The 16,306-nt window shown below is 38.2% G+C and overlaps 1 protein-coding gene across 42 annotated transcripts in view; it reads left to right on the top strand.

Annotated features, from left to right (window-relative positions):
* The window catches only part of caska (calcium/calmodulin-dependent serine protein kinase a), a 208,914-nt gene that overhangs the window by 183,652 nt on the left and 8,956 nt on the right, over window positions 1-16,306 (top strand). For 16 of the 42 annotated variants that reach the window (XM_079820744.1, XM_079820770.1, XM_079820733.1 and 13 more), the window contains 9 exons: window positions 2,691-2,879; window positions 3,215-3,293; window positions 4,557-4,642; window positions 6,108-6,176; window positions 6,897-6,965; window positions 8,388-8,423; window positions 9,503-9,541; window positions 9,975-10,171; window positions 10,412-10,527. In XM_079820744.1, the coding sequence (XP_079676870.1) occupies window positions 2,691-2,879; window positions 3,215-3,293; window positions 4,557-4,642; window positions 6,108-6,176; window positions 6,897-6,965; window positions 8,388-8,423; window positions 9,503-9,541; window positions 9,975-10,171; window positions 10,412-10,527 (880 nt within the window). The remainder of the gene's footprint in view (window positions 1-2,690; window positions 2,880-3,214; window positions 3,294-4,556; window positions 4,643-6,107; window positions 6,177-6,896; window positions 6,966-8,387; window positions 8,424-9,502; window positions 9,542-9,974; window positions 10,172-10,411; window positions 10,528-16,306) is intronic. The other 26 variants (XM_079820757.1, XM_079820739.1, XM_079820755.1 and 23 more) reach the window with 4 other exon arrangements.

Here is a 16,306-nt window from a genome sequence, read left to right as displayed (position 1 = left end):
CAAACTCAATGGACCCCGTCACTACCATTATAAAGCTTGGAAGCGTCAGGATATTTATTAATATAACTCTGATTGTGTTCATCAGAAAGAAGAAAGTCCTATACACCTATGATGGCTTGAGGGCAAGTAAATCATGGGATAATTTTCATTTTAAAGTGAACTAATCTTTTAAGCTGATTAAAGATAACTCCACTTTTTACACAGAAAACATTTTGTAACTCTTAGAATTGAAAACGTCCTCCCCAGTTCAAAAAGACAATTTGTTGAAACTTCAATATCACATAATTCTACAGGTTTACCTTTCAGTCAGGGGTTACAGTGAGGGTGAGAATTGTTGGTGAGATTAAAAGTAGAACAAAAAAATAGGAAAATCTGATTCTTCAGGAAAATCTGATCCTTTAAAGTGTGTGAGATAAGTTGAAGACAAATGTTGCGTCATGGAACACTGATCGAGATTGATTAAAATGATATGGCGTTATGCAGGCAGCAAGGGACTTGTTTGGGGGGTTTTTACAATGTTTTTACTTCCACTTGAACTGGGGATTTAGTACAGAACTGAGAGAAATAAAGAGGGAACGGTTGCTTTTCAGAGGAAAGGAATCAAAAAGAGCTCATGCGTGGAAAAAAACAAGACTTGGGTGACGTTAGCCTCACTAACTCCGACAGCCAGGTCAAGAGTGTGTGTGTGCGGGGGTGCAGAAAAGAGATAAAATGCAAGAGAGGAGGGAAGCACCATCAGGTACTAGCTGTCTAATTCCAGCATGACCTTGCCCTTGATACTTTTCTCAGACTCTTATAATTGCACACAAGATGGTAGCGTCAGATGAGCTGGGAAGAATAAAGTTTGTGGTGTTTATTATTACCGGTAATATTTAATTTGGTTATGTTCTGCACACTTCTTTGGAAGGCAGACATTAGTCATAAATAGTAAACTAGATTTGTACACTACTGTTCAAACATGCAGGGTCTATAAGATTTTTTTCTTTCTCTTTTTTTTATAGAAATGAATACCTTTATGCAGCAAGAATGCAATAAATTGATCAAATGTGACTCTAATGTGACTTTTACTTTGATACATACAAATCTATTCTAATCTAATTTATTATTATGGTTTCCACAAAAATATTAAAGGGGTCATGAATTGAGAAATCAACTTTCCCTTGAGCTTTTGATAGATAAAAGGTCATGGTAAAATAAGAATATCCTGTAAGTTTCAGAACTTCCTTGTTAGTCAAAGAAAAGCTTTTATTGACACCAGGCCCAGCAAACGATCAATCTCAGAATATGCCAGGCTATTACGTCAGAGTGTAGAGAAGCACCGCCTCAACAGAAGAAGAACAACGCCAGAATCTGTAGCCCCGCCCACCGACTCGTGCCACTAACATAACACAGGCCTACATGGAGCTAAACCGGATATAATTTCTAAACATAACGCATAATTCCAATATTATGAATGCATGGATGAACTTTATTTTTAATGAATATCCAGCTCACATGGGGACGATGTATGGGCATGTATGGGCTAGGGCTCGCAAAGCCCAACGTCCGGGGGCTATGTGTTTTCAGACGGGCTACCAAAACGTAAGCCCGGCCTGCTGGCGGGCTATCTTAAATAGTGAAATAATATTCCTTTCTTGATGTGCGTTCACTCTCTTGACTTGATATTTGAAGGAAAAATACAATCGCTGAAGTTTTGATCATGCAGTCTGCAACGTACTTGGCGTGTGGTGTGTGTGTGATGCACGGTTCGCGCCTATATCCACCGATCGGGCGGGCCAAGTAATACAAAAATAACAACATTCCAATCAATCACGGGTGGATGAGAGATAAATCATTGTGTTTGTTTGATAAAGATATTTTGCAAGCCCTGTGGGACGAATCATTTCGGTTGCCGTTTCTCTTTTTTTCTTTCAAAACAATTCCTTGTGTACTCACGGGGGAGCCGAAACTCATTAAATATGCAAAACTGTTATCCAATCCTAGCCGTGGGCGTGTACTTTTAAGTCTTCAGTGCAGCACGCCCATCAAAACCCAGTGTTTCTTGAGAGAGCCTCAAAACCAGGGTAGAAAATAGCCTATTACTTATTCATTATGTTTTAAAAACCACGCAAACGTCATAAGTTGACCTCAGACAACAGTATTTTTTTTTTTTAAAGCCAGTTCATGACACCTTTTAATATTAAGTTTTCAACATTGATAATAAGAAATGTCTCTTTGAGCACCAAATCAGCATATTAGAATGATTTCTGAAGGATCATGTGACACTGAAGACTGGAGTAATGACATTACAGAAATAAATTACATTTATTACATTACATTATCAATTAAATTGTAATAATATTTCAAAAGATTACTGTTTTTTCTGTATTTTTTTTAATCAAATGAATGCAGCATGAGTGAGAATAAGAGACTTCTTTGAAAAAAAATCTTAAAGAGCCCAAACAACAGTGGTGTTTATTTCTCAAGAAAACATGCTTGCACAACTTGCCTCCTTGATTGATTACCAAGAAATTGCTCCGTGATTACTAATGTGATCTGAGTGGATTTTAGTGCATTATTATCTGCTTGTTAGTATGTTCTGGGTGTTTACTAGCTGGTTGCTTACTAGCTTGGGTACCTCCAGTGTAAGTTTATGAGATTTTGTTGTTGGTGTGTTTGTGTGATATCTCTCTCTATCACTTTCTTTCAAGGCCTTACTTCAGACTCATGATGTTGTGGCACATGAGGTGTACAGTGATGATGCACTGAGGGTCACTCCACCACCTACATCACCATACCTCAACGGAGACTCACCCGAAAGCACGAACGGAGACATGGACATAGAGAATGTCACACGGGTGCGCCTTGTTCAGTTCCAGAAGAACACAGACGAACCAATGGTATGAATGCTCAGCTTTACATGTACACACATTTATACACCTAAAGACTAGTCTAGCATATATGCCTAGCATAAACAGTTTCTAGTTAGCTATCATAGCTACTCTTTAAACTATAGCTGTTTTGATCCCTCCACTTTCGAAGTGTGCAAACGCTAGCCCTGCACATAAATGTGTTTCGAGACTTCGCACACATTTTGCCATCCTGAGCTGATGGTGTTGTTGATTAAACTCTCACAGTGGTTACAATTTGTGTCCACATGTTAGTCAGACTTCCTGAAAGCTTGACTTTCTCATCAATGTGGGTTAAAAAAATGAGTTTGTGTGCACTGTTTCAGGGCATCACGTTGAAAATGAACGACCTGAACCATTGCATTGTGGCAAGAATAATGCATGGAGGAATGATCCACAGACAAGGTACATGCACCAAATAATTTTCCCTCTAACCCTGGCAGTCTTTAAAACTTCACCCACACTGCTACATACACTGCAGTCTCCTTTATGTTATCTTATCTCCATAAACACTTGATAAATTAATAGGAATGAGATGCAACCCATGCTGCTTCAAAACAGACCCCTCAACACATATTTCCACATGGCAAGCTTGAGAGTGCGTGTGGCGTTACCCTGTGAAGGGTAGATTGCACAATCTCTTAGATCTTGGCAGCAGTGTATGACTGACGTACAGGCCTTACCCACATGTCAGACATAGACATGTGCTGGTAAACGGTAATACGATATACCGCAATAATGAACATGCACAATATTGTTATCGTGGGCACTTCAAAATACCGTGAATAATTATTTATTACGAATTATTCAGATTTTTAGAATGAATTTTAAGAATACTTTACCCATCAACCGTTTAAAATGAAAAACACCTCAAAGAGGAACGTGCACTGATGAAAATAGACCGTGCATGAGCCGAGCACATGGCAGAATGAGGAGACACGCTGAAGTGCACATTCATTCTTCGACAGCAGAGGGCGCTGACGGAACAGCAGAAATGCAGCCGCTTCCCCAGTAATCACATAACCTAATACATAATACTTAAAGACTTAAGGCTATTCATTTTCAAACTTGCATTTTATATTTTAATCTGGACTAAATTACATGCCCTAGATATTGTTTGAATATGTTCTGACTGTTGTTCAATCACACACTTTACAAGGCTCCAGTATTTAACATTAGTTCCTTCATTAACAAACTGACAATGAAAAATACTTCTAAAGCATGTATTAATCTTAGTTAAATGTACATTCCAGCATACTTATTGTTCTTTATAATTCTTTTGCACTTTAATCTGTTTTAAATATTTGTTTACTTTATACATTTTTGTGTATTGCTTTATTGTATTTAAATGTTTGGTTCTTTTGTTATAAGAAAGTGATTTAACCTGTTATAGTATGACAACACTTTTTTTGCAACTTATTTCAATATCGTGATAATACCGTATCCCGTGATAAAAGCTTCAGCAATTAATCGCAACATGAAAATTTGATACCGGCACATGCCTAGTCAGACACACACACACGCCATCATCAAGTGTCTCATACTTGCAGCCTGCAAGCAGGACAATCTCATGAAGTAAAAGTAATCAAGATGGATATCAAATGATGAAGTCTGTAATACTACCATCATTTATTAACGCACATAATGTGTCACTTTGTTTCAAATCAGGAACTTTACACATTGGAGACGAGATCAGAGAGATCAATGGCATAAGCGTTGCAAATCAAACGGTGGAGCAGCTTCAGAGGATGCTTGTGAGTGGGAACATCATTTAATTCAAGCTATGGTTTTCTTTAAAGGAAAAGTTTACCCAAACGTTTATATTTTGTTACCATTTACGCACCCTCATGTTGTTTGAACTATGATGTTTTTTTCATGGAACACAAATGGAGCTATCTAGCAAAATGTCCCGACTTAGATTTTGTTATTTTTCTAAAGTTGTTCTAATCGACTGTAAGTGCCATGCAAAGTGGACTTCACGGGTTAACACATCTAATATAACCAAATTGCATTTGTTTTCATATTAAAGGAGCAGTGTATGAATTTTAGCGGCATCTAGCGGTGAGGTTGTGAATTGCAATCACCCACCACTCACCCCTCCCTTTCGAAGAACATAGAGAAGCTATGGGGGCTGACACAGGACAAAAATGTTGTTGTTGGAGAAAGCAGAGTGACTAGCACACTGTAGAAATTTTTCCGTTTGGGGCTACTGTAGAAACATGACGTTGCAGTGTTTGTAGATGGCTCATAAAACGGTTAATAAAAACATAACGGTACATTATGTAAGGTCTTTATACACCACTGAAAACATAGTTATGTATATTATATTGCACTTCTGTCAATAGATCCTCATAAATGCTACACACTGCACCTTTAAACATCGCAACAGACATTTATCACTCAGTTTAGCGCTTTCAAATATGAAATATAAAAAAATTATATTAATTAAATTAATGATAAAGATAATTACAGTACATTACACATGAAACAGAAGTTGCGATCATCAGTTTCTTCCCTATTGTGCCTTTTATACGAGTGAAATGGCTTTTCAAATGAGGAAAAAAATGTAGGGCGGGGCTTTTGTCCATGACAAATAGATTTTTCATTTGTCATTTGCTATTGATGTGTTAGCCATAGCAGATGCAATCCCATGTGAGTGACAGGTTGCTTGTTCTGCCCTAATGCCAATAAACACTTCATCAGCGAAGAGATGCGGGAGGGGGAGGTATTTTTTTCATTAAAGATTAAGTGCATGGATAAATCATTTACGTGTAATAAACACTATAATTTCCCTAAAAATAAGAATTGTACATCTTGATTTCATGGTGAATTTAGACTCCTCTAATATGTTACTCAAGCGTCGTCTGTTTGATGACACTGCAGGAGGTTCCGAATGAATGCGTTTTGTCAAATTAAGTAAACTTAAACAGATAGTACGTGCTCAGTGAGTAGAGACCAGTGAACATTGTGTAGGAACCCTATCGATCTGAACACTGCTCAACACAAAGCTACTGTTTTTATTGTCTACTTTTTTCCATTTGTTCCTTGGAAGTAAGAAAATCATATGAATTTGGAACAACATGAAGATGAGTAGATGACAAATTTTCATTTGAGTCTCTTAAACAGGCATTAAACTTTACAACCTTTGTTCAGACATAATCCTATATAAAATGAAAACTATTTTTTTTAATAATTTGCTTTCTGTTTCCTTATTGACAGCGAGAAATGAGAGGCAGCATCACCTTTAAGATTGTGCCAAGCTACCGCACGCAGCAGTCATCCTGTGAGGTAACGGCCCCTGTGGCCTTTGCACTCTCTTCTGCTCTGTCTCTGCCAGTCTCCTCTGCAGTGCTGTGGTTTGCCTCCCTGGCCTGTCGTGGCCTTGTGTGGTGGGGTTTGATTGCCGTGAACTCGTGTGACTAACTGCCTGCCTGATGGCTGCGTGTTAACGCTTTTCTCCCCAAAAGCCTCCATCCTGCCAGACCAAAAGGCCTGGTTCAGACACTACCGCACACCAATTTCACAACCAAGATACCGGAACCCTTCCTTACAATATTACCGGTTTTGTGGGGAGTTTAGATGTACAATGTGAGAATGTTTCAAAGTCTGTTCATAGACAGTGTTGCGGCATTATTCAAGATTTATAAAGTGAATCTGTACCGTATTGCTTGCAGAAATATATTTCTCATAGCACTCACACGATTCCTCATTTCTGAATGCACTAAAAAGGTCAGATTTCACTTGCATTTCCTTCCTCACAGGGAAGATATTTACACCTAGAAAGTTGTGTTGGCTCCCCCTTCTGGTGGGAAGCTGCAATGCGGCCTTATGTTCACAACATTTTTCCCTTTGCATCTGTAACATTACTATGCTTTAACAATGTCCATTTAATAACTTTCAAGAAAAAATATTTTGGTTTTCCTTACATGATGTCCCCAATTTCTTACCGCAGTGTTGGCTAGTGTCCGTTTGCTCTGCTGTTTCGCTGACCTTTATATCTTATTACAGAAAGAATCCCCCTCCACCTCCAGACAGTCCCCTGCTAATGGCCATTCCAGCATTAACAGTTCTATCTTGGTAAGAATCCCAAGCAACCTCAAATAACGCTCCCCCCTTCCCACCCCCCAACAATCTCCTAATGTTGTTTGTGATTATTTCACCCCGTTCTTGCAATCATACCCTCTTAATTTGCACCAGATATTATTATATATGTTTAATGTCCAGTTTTATGGTATTATTTTGTTTTCCCAGTTTGTATTTAAATGTTTCAGTAGGGATTTCTGTTTTGACATTCTCAATAAACACAAACACTTAGACTGAACAAGACCGCGAGTAACATCCATTAAACATAGTTTGCTAGATTCCGTTATCTCAGTTCACAAATTGGTGTGCTCTGTGCTGCTGTAACTCACTCTGACTGTCAGTGTTAATACTGTTTCTGTAGACACGGTCCCAGGCACACTGTACAGTGGATGTGGGATCTACCATTGCTGTTTGTTATGAAATATTCTATAATGGCTGACAGTGAGCACAATTATTAGGCCAAACTCTATGGAGGCATTAAAGGATTCCTAGCATCAATAAAAGCATGCGTACTCTTCACAAAATCCAGTGAGATCTGCATTAGTGCTGTATATGTACTAGGGGTGGGCGATACAGACATTGACACAATACATCTATAGAAATTTCTCAAATAATATAAAATTCCTCATAAAATTGTAATGATATTTGCTTATATTCTGCTGCTGGTAATAACAGAGAATTTGATTGGATTGGAAGTCTGGAAAAAGTGCTGTAAAGTTTCCTATTTATCATGACTTTTGTTGAATATATTCCTAAAAAAGATTATAAGCAGAACAAATATTTGTAATCAAGATTTATTCATACAAATATAATTAAAAAAAATATATATATATATATGAATTCAAATATTAAATATCAATATAAAATGTGTACTGTAATCATTAATAACCATGTAACTAAAATAATTAAAATAGAATAAAACAATTAAATGTGCGATAAACCTGTCTTTTCGTTTGGACGTTTGGTCTTTTCGTCTTTATACTAAATACTTTTTTTCAGTAATATTTGAATAAAATTCGTAAGAATAACGTGATATAAATGTTTGCTAATATCGCTCATCCCTGATATGGACGCAGTGGGACCCTCTTGGTGTTCTTCATAGAGGAGAGTTATTCTCCACCTCATGAACATGCTTGAATGAAGTGTGGTGCTGAAGCTGCTTGCTTGCTCCTTGCTTTCTTGTGTGTTGCTGTTCTGAGATTTACCCTCAACAGTCCTTCTTCTCTTTCAGCATACGCATACACACAAACTTTTGTGATCCTCACTTTTGGAGTTAGCATTGCCTCCACTTAACCAGATTTTTGTTATGTAATGTTATGTTTTGTCTTTTTATTGTTATTGTCCTTCGTGTGTCAAAGTCTGCCTTTCCTCTGTAAATGGTCAGTCTCTCTTTCACTGCTGGGCTTTGCTTTACAGGACTTGCCATCAACCATCCAGCCAAAAGGACGCCAGGTGACTAGAGCATCCCTCAGTCTTAGCCTCCTCTATTGACTTTCCTTTCTGCTTTTATGCTTGAGATTGAATGAACGAGTTAGTGATTCACCGCTATTAACACCCTGATTTCTTAATCAATTCCTGCACTAACACCATTCACTAAATCTCACTATATATTTGTTGAGGTGCTCTGCAGACAGACTGACCAGTAGGTTGTAGTAGTGCAAAGATTGCATTGATGTTGAGTTTTACAAATGGGTTATTCGATGCATTAGCAAAAAAACAGTTGGGAAAATGTCTAAAACAGCAATTGGGATTTGAAATAAATGTAATAAATTAGTAGCATTTTATCTGTGTTCTTCTTAAAAATAAACAATTATTCATAACCTCACAGAGAGTTGATTACACTAAGTAACAGCTAAGAGATCAAGATATGAAAATAACAGTTTTCCAAACAAAAAAACAATCCAACATTTTAGACAGCATGTCAACAATAAAACTTGCTTATGTTTTACATTTTCCTAAAATGAGTAACTCCACATCAACCATAAAACACTGGCCAAGCTATCATTCTGTCCCAGTTAAACTATTAACTTTGTTAAAGAATTAATCAAGTTTTCCATATTGTTGTGTCTGTCCTGTTCGAACCCCATGCAGTTTCATGCTTTTCTACTGGCTCTGGGCTACAGAGTGGTGTGTGTATCCTTTCACATCTCAACTAGATTACCCTGTAAATCAACAAGGCTAACAAGATGAGGGATGAAAGAGCTCATCACAATTTGTTCTCCTAGTCTCTAGTCTTCACCTTGAGTAATTTTGTCCTAATAAGATGAAAAGTAGAAAGGCGATCAGCAGAGGGCGCCATCTGCCAGCACAAGTCCATCTGGAAATGATCTACTATTTTACAAGTGATGATAACACAGTGATGTGAATGACATCTCCACCCTGCTTTGTTCCTTTATGTCGACCCATAATTTTTCCGAATGTTAGCTTTCGTAGCTGCATTCTTCATCTCACCAACCCCTGCTCACAGTCCATACTAATGCAGCCACAGTGCCATGATATTGCATGATGTTTGTAATACTCTCATGCCCTAGATCTCCAGACCTCCAATCAAGGATAAATTTTCCATCCAGGTAAGATTTTAAAGAATGAGCCCAATCCACTGCTCTGAAAATCTGTTGTGTAACCATTTAAGTCCAAATGTAGCAAGGACTCAAAAACAATTACATCATCACTGCGATTCTTAGAAAATATAATGTTAAGCTCAATTTTTGCAAAACAACATTAATACTTAAAGGCCCCTTTTAGTCAATCCAATATCATTTCTTTTAAATGCGGGAGTCACACACCACTCTACTCTCAGACCGTGGTTTGGTACCCAACTGCACTCAAGCGAGGGCTCCATAACATAACTCATCCTCATACAGAACTTCAGCCAAGCATGCCTCTCATCGAAACCAAAACCTGATCTCCACTTGTACCCTGATGCCCAGTTGTACCTTGTCCTCTATCAGTCTGTGCCACTGTTGGGCTTTTCTGACTTCAGCTGAATATGTCTCTTCTCAGATCTATGTACGGGCACAGTTTGAGTATGACCCAGTGAAGGATGACCTCATCCCCTGTAAAGAGGCAGGGATTCGCTTCAGAGTGGGTGACGTAATCCAGATTATCAACAAAGATGACCATAACTGGTGGCAAGGCAAACTGGAAAACACCAAGAATGGCACGGCGGGACTGATTCCCTCCCCTGAACTCCAGGAGTGGCAAGTTTGGTTCTTTCCTAGAGCAGAATGAGAACTTGAATCATTTATTTTAATTGTATGATGAAAGTCAGAAGATTGTGATTGGCTGCAGCTGAGGGAGAAGTGAAAGAAGATGTAGTACAATGCAAGACGCTCTCAATATGATTTAAAAGCACTCAATGTACTATCATCAAGGCTAACGGATAAGTTGCGCTCTCACCACGTTCATTTTAATTGTTTCTTTTGTTTCCCTTGTTCTAGGCGGGTGGCTTGTATAGCCATGGAGAAAACCAAGCAAGAGCAGCAGGCGAGCTGCACTTGGTTTGGCAAGAAAAAAAAGCAGTACAAAGACAAATACCTGGCAAAGCACAACGCAGGTAGAGTTTCCACTGCTTTCTGCTTCTTTTCTCTCTTCATACAGACAACAGCTGATACTGATCAATCAACTCTCACTTATTAGTCATCTTATTAGTTATCTGCCCCTGTTAACACCAAGAATGATAACAATATAAGTGCCCGCACCAATACATCATAGCGTTGTCTAAACCTTTAAATGCTCGAACTTATTAAAGTCGGTGGATCCTGATCGCTCTGATATTGATTCAACAATATCCACTGTGTCATTATCCGAATACCTGTGGTGTGGACTTCCCTATTTTCATAGAATTAGAATGATATTTAAAACAGTTATCACTATAGTTATCGTCCTTGGTGTGAACAGCCCTTAATATTGAATAGGTTTCTAAGATGAGTAAGTTTACTGTTTACTAAAAGCTTTCAGAGTAGGAAGTGTATTTTGTATTTACTGGGAAATAGGGTGTCATTGTTGAGATGTGGGAGTATGACGTCACATGAACTTGGCGGCTCCCGGGGATATGTACTGTACACAATTAATGATTAATGATAAATATTTTTAAGAACTTTTTCTTTAAAGCCTGTTTTGTAAATGCTTGTGGAGGCAAGTGTGTAAAACACCATTGGGTCATTATATCAAATGGCAGGGCAGCCTTTTATGTTAAGCATTATGTCAGTATAATGTTATGATGATTCCATTGTGCATATTATTTTATATTCAATAATAAAATTATATATAAAAAATTATTTATATAGCTTGAGTATTTATACAAAAGTATATTCTAAAGTTTAAGGTCAATACATTTTTTTTTTAAAGAAATTAATACTTAAAAAGAGAATTTAATGCTGATATTTCTAAAGACTATGCACTTTTCAATTATTATGTGTTTACTATATAAAATCCTAACAGGGTTGATATTTTTAGATAGTTAGTCCCTTACTGACAAACATACCAAAACTAGAACTTAACTCTGTTATAGGAGAGACACATATGCACCAGTTTGAATTTAACTGGTAATTTATAATTAGTATTGATAATCATATAGTAGCATATAATTTTTTTAACTCTTATATCTTATCTATATATATAATTTTTGTTGTCAGATATTTAGAAACAGTATATGATCAGAAGCACAATAGAGCACTGTGTGGTTAATCACTAACACAGTCCAGGTGGACCACCATCATGAATGCATAATGCCTAATTAGTCTCATGTTCATATTAGTTCCTGCTTTTCAGCGAAAGCTGACTTTTACCCTTGTGAGATGGTTGTCAGCAGTTGTTGCTAGAAACGTCTCCATTGAATGATTCAAACTGTAGTTCAGAAGCTGTAGGGAGCGTCTGTTCCTGTGTGTCTGGTAGTAGGTATGGGCAGGTAATGGGCCCCTGTGCTGTCTGGCTCAAATAACCTGAGGTCCTGACTGCAGCATTTCCACAAATAGCAGGGTGACTTGTGCCAATACATAGCCAAGTAGCTGTGTGTCTGATTCTGCCTGCTGTCCCTGACCTCACAGTCCCTTAAGAGTGCTCTAGAGAGTCTTTCGTTTTGCTTCATGTACCAAAGGGGCTCATTAAAGCGAGCCACAGTGGAAACCTGGGTCGTTATTGCAGATGAGCACACCTGCATGTGCACTAGGCAACAAGTGTGTTTATGCGTGTGTTCTATGCAAAAGACCGTACGTGAGACGCCCATGTTTTCCGTAAGAGTTTATGGTTGCTGGTAAAGGGCCAGGGGAGAGAAATAAAGTGTGTCTTTGCTGTGAGTGACTCGTATGTCACTGGATGTGTCCAGCAGAAGTTCATGTCTTCATCATGGCTTCAGGTCTAAACGAACTCACAGACCTCCACTGAAACAGCAGATGAACTGGACACCTCCTGCTCTCAGATGTACTGACTCAGCAAACATTTTACAACCTCTATATAAAATGATCCTGACGTTATGAAAGGTGGTAATTATATGATCTCGTTAGAGGCACGATGAACCCCACTGCTTTTAACCTCTTATATAAGCTAGTAATGTAGGTCCTACTTTAGTCTGTAATATTAGCTAACATAGGGTCAGGTTACTACTTTTGAACACACAAGATGTTAAAGGATGCCATCATTTTAAAATCCCTGATGGTTTAGAATAGTTTAAAGGTGTGCTTCCTAAAAATGTTGATTTGTTAGTTCAGACTGTAGACACAGTGACGACGACTCCATTACATCACAAAGCCAGAAACACATTATATGCAAGTATGTGAATGCCAACTCTTCTTGCTACACTTGATTTCACATTGTTGCATTATGCAGTGTTTCTGAACAAAATTTATAAAGAAAGAAAAGAATGCTTTTATTCAGCAAGGACACGTTAAATTAAAAAGTGACTAAATAGAATGATTTGTATTTCAAATAATTTCTGTTCTTTTGAAATTTGTATTCATCAAAGAATATTACGTTTTCCACAGACATATTAAGCAGCACAACAGTTTTAAACCTTGGCGCACCAAATCAGCGTATTAGAATGATTCCTTAAGAATCGTGTGACACTGAAGACTAGAATAATGGCTGCTTTTTCACCACAGGAATAAAATACATTTTTAATTTGTTTAATACAGAAAAGTACAGAGCTCCTTAATGGACATGGTGAAGAAAAAAAAAGTGAGATGGGAGGAAAAATTATTTGGCAATGTTTTTGTGTTCTCTCAGAAAGTGTTTGCGTTGCCCCAAGAAACTTTGTCTGCTCGCAAAGGACACACAAGTTTTGCGAGTGACCACAAACGTTTTTTTGCGAGGGAATGCAACGGTTCTCTGGGAAACGCTAACATTTTGCGAGCGAACGCAAAGTTTCTCAGGGAAACAAAACATTTTCCAGAGAATGCAAAAACAATTGACTTCCCATCTCATATTTTTTTCCACCACCATGTAAAAAATGTAAATATAAAAAAAAAAAAAAATTTTTTAACTTACAGACCCTAAACTTTGAACAGTGGTGGTGCAAAACTGCAAAAGTTGGTGCAAAAGTTGTCAAAACTGACAACAATCTGTCATTTGCATACTTGCAGGGTTTCTGGTCTACGGAGGGCCAACAGTAGATCTATTCAGATCTGGGCTGCTGGAATCGCAATGTTCTCTGAGCACCCAATCACTTAGGTGATCAAATAGACTGTGTTGAGCACAGCCCCCTCAGCCAGCAGCGGCGGGGAGCGCAGATCAGACATAATCCCTCCTGAGCCCAGTGCCCCACTTTAGTGAGTCTGATTTGAGCTCACTCAGCCAGAGAGGCAGAAAAAGAGACTCTTCTAAGTATTATGGCCTTTTTTCAGGTCTTGTCACGAATTCCTCTAGGATTGTTTAATTGTCTAAAACTGTTTTGATTATGGCGACTTTGTTAGAGTTGTGCTTTGGGCTTTTCAAGCTTTAATGCTCAGGTTCAGATCAGGTTAGGAAGGGAAATGGGAAGCATATGGTTGGGGATTTTCCAGTAGGAAGCCGTTGTCAAGAATTTAAGCTTTGGGAGACTCAAGACAAAAACAAATCAACATTGCAGCAAAAGGGTTATAAAGAAAATAGACCTCTATTTAGTGACGTGCATATTAGGGATGCAACAATACAGTTAGTCCACGGTTCAATACATACCTCGGTTTTTACCCACGGTTTTCCGTTCGGTTCTGATGGCTTGTCACATCAGTTTTTTGCTATTCTATTTTTAAGCGACAGGAACAGCAAGAGGTTAAGGAGAAAAAAGACAATTTTTTTCTTTCTTTCTTTTCTTTCTTTTACTTAAAGGTCCCATGGCATGAAATTTTCATTTTATGAGGTTTTTCAACATTAATATGAGTTCCCCTAGCCTGAATATTGTCCCCAAGTGGATAGAAATGTTGATCGGTGTAAAACCGAGTTGTGGCTGTCTTTCTCTGCCTTTGAGAAAATGACAGGCCAGACTAGCCAATCCTGAAGTCTCCTGGTTTGACGTCCAAGCAGGCACGGTTTCCTCCCTTTCCTCCGCCCAGAGAATCTGGCACGCCCATGCAAACGCTCGTCGAGAGATCATTGCATCATTGCTTGTGAACGAGTGAACGCTGGCAGTTTCTCAGTGTTTGGATGTACAAATGAAAACAGAAGTCTTTTTTCAGTTCCTTCTGATCTGTGATCAGTGATTTCTGATGTGTAGCTAATTATTTATTATTCGTGCACACAATGCGGCTTCTCTCTCTCCAGACAGAACGGTGTTTTCGTGTTTTATATCTTGTGAGTCAGTGTTTTTGTACGTCCTCGTCGCGTCTATCGGTTCTAAAATGTGCATACAGTCATGAGTTTCTGCTCAACATCAGCAGAGATAAACCTCACACACGCCGAAGCTCGGCCTTCAACATCCCCGACCCACAGTACTGCATCTGGCCCACAGCGGAGGCACCAAACGCGGCGTGAGATTAAGCAGAAGGGGGGTAAGCTTGAGCATATCCGGGCTAGCCAGCCTAGCCCCACAATAAACTGGATTACATCCGATTACTGCTGTTGTGTCTTTGTTTGCGCTGTGTACTCAACGCGCGTCACTGACGCTTTTATTTTATTTTAAAAATAATGCTATTATCAACACTTACTTTTAACTCGTTCATCTCGACAGCTGTAATGGTACTTTGCATGTGTTACAAAGTTGGTAGAATAATGATGAAGAGACGGACTCGGTGTGACTGTTTATTCAGAACTCTCAGATACAAACACAATAAACTCGCGCTGACTGACAGCGCTCTCATAACTCAGTAGTTACTATAAATAACTTTGTTAGCAATCGCTGAGCTCAGTCTCTGATACATTAGTGATGTCCGGTTCGCGAACGATCTTTCTTTTGAACCAGTTCTTTTTAGTGAACCGAATCAGTTCACCAAATCGGACTGAATCGTTCTAAACGGTTCGCGTCTCCAGTCAGCGCTGATCCATAATTTACTAAAGTTACTAACTTTCTGACATGAGTGACAGTCCCTCCGACTAGAAATAGACTAATAACCTAAAGTATATGCTGTAACTAAAACAGTTCAGACATGCTGAGAACTGATGTGAAGTGAACTCAGGTCCATCCGTCTCCCTGGCAGACTCGTGCCTGCTCGTGCCTCGATAAACCACGCCCCCTCCGCTCATATAAAATGCAAAGATGTCAGCCAATCACAACAGTGGGTGTTTTTACTGAAGTCTCACAGCAGACACGCCTCTTGAAGCAGGGCATTCAGCCACAGGGCAAACAGCAGTATAGAAAAAATGCCTTTTATTTCTAAATTATGACATTTTATGATGTAAAAGTCATACTAACAATATAAGTACAGCTCAGGAAACATTATAAAATAATAGAAAAATGCCATGCCATGGGACCTTTAAAATAATTGAAAAACCTTACTTAAACTTAAAACTGTACTTAAAAAAACCCTTGTACACATTCCTAGTGTATTGTAAAATATAAAATAAATATATATAAATATTTACACTGGCAGCTCAGAGCAGTACAGCAGTATTTAAGTATGAAATTAAATTAATAAATGTAAAGTTAAAATACTACATAGACTTCACTATAAAATATACATTGATTCTTATTGAAGCTACTGTATTAAAGTTTTTCAGTCGAGAGCAGAGAGTGATTTTCTCTTTGTCTTTAGTTGTTGTATTAACATTAAAGGGATAGTTCACTCAAAAATGAAAATTCTGTCATTGAGGAATGAAAACAGGTTTGGAACAATATTAGAGTGAGTAAATAATGACATCATTTTAGAGGTGAACTGTCCCTTTTAAGGACAAAGTGTTATAGGTATAGTATATGTATATATACTATA

This window comes from Gobio gobio, assembly GCF_949357685.1.
Source record: "Gobio gobio genome assembly, chromosome: 7".
Classification (NCBI taxonomy): Eukaryota; Metazoa; Chordata; class Actinopteri; order Cypriniformes; family Gobionidae; genus Gobio; species Gobio gobio.
The sequence above is the reverse complement of the archived record's forward strand: the minus strand, read 5'-3'. Positions and strand labels throughout refer to the sequence as shown.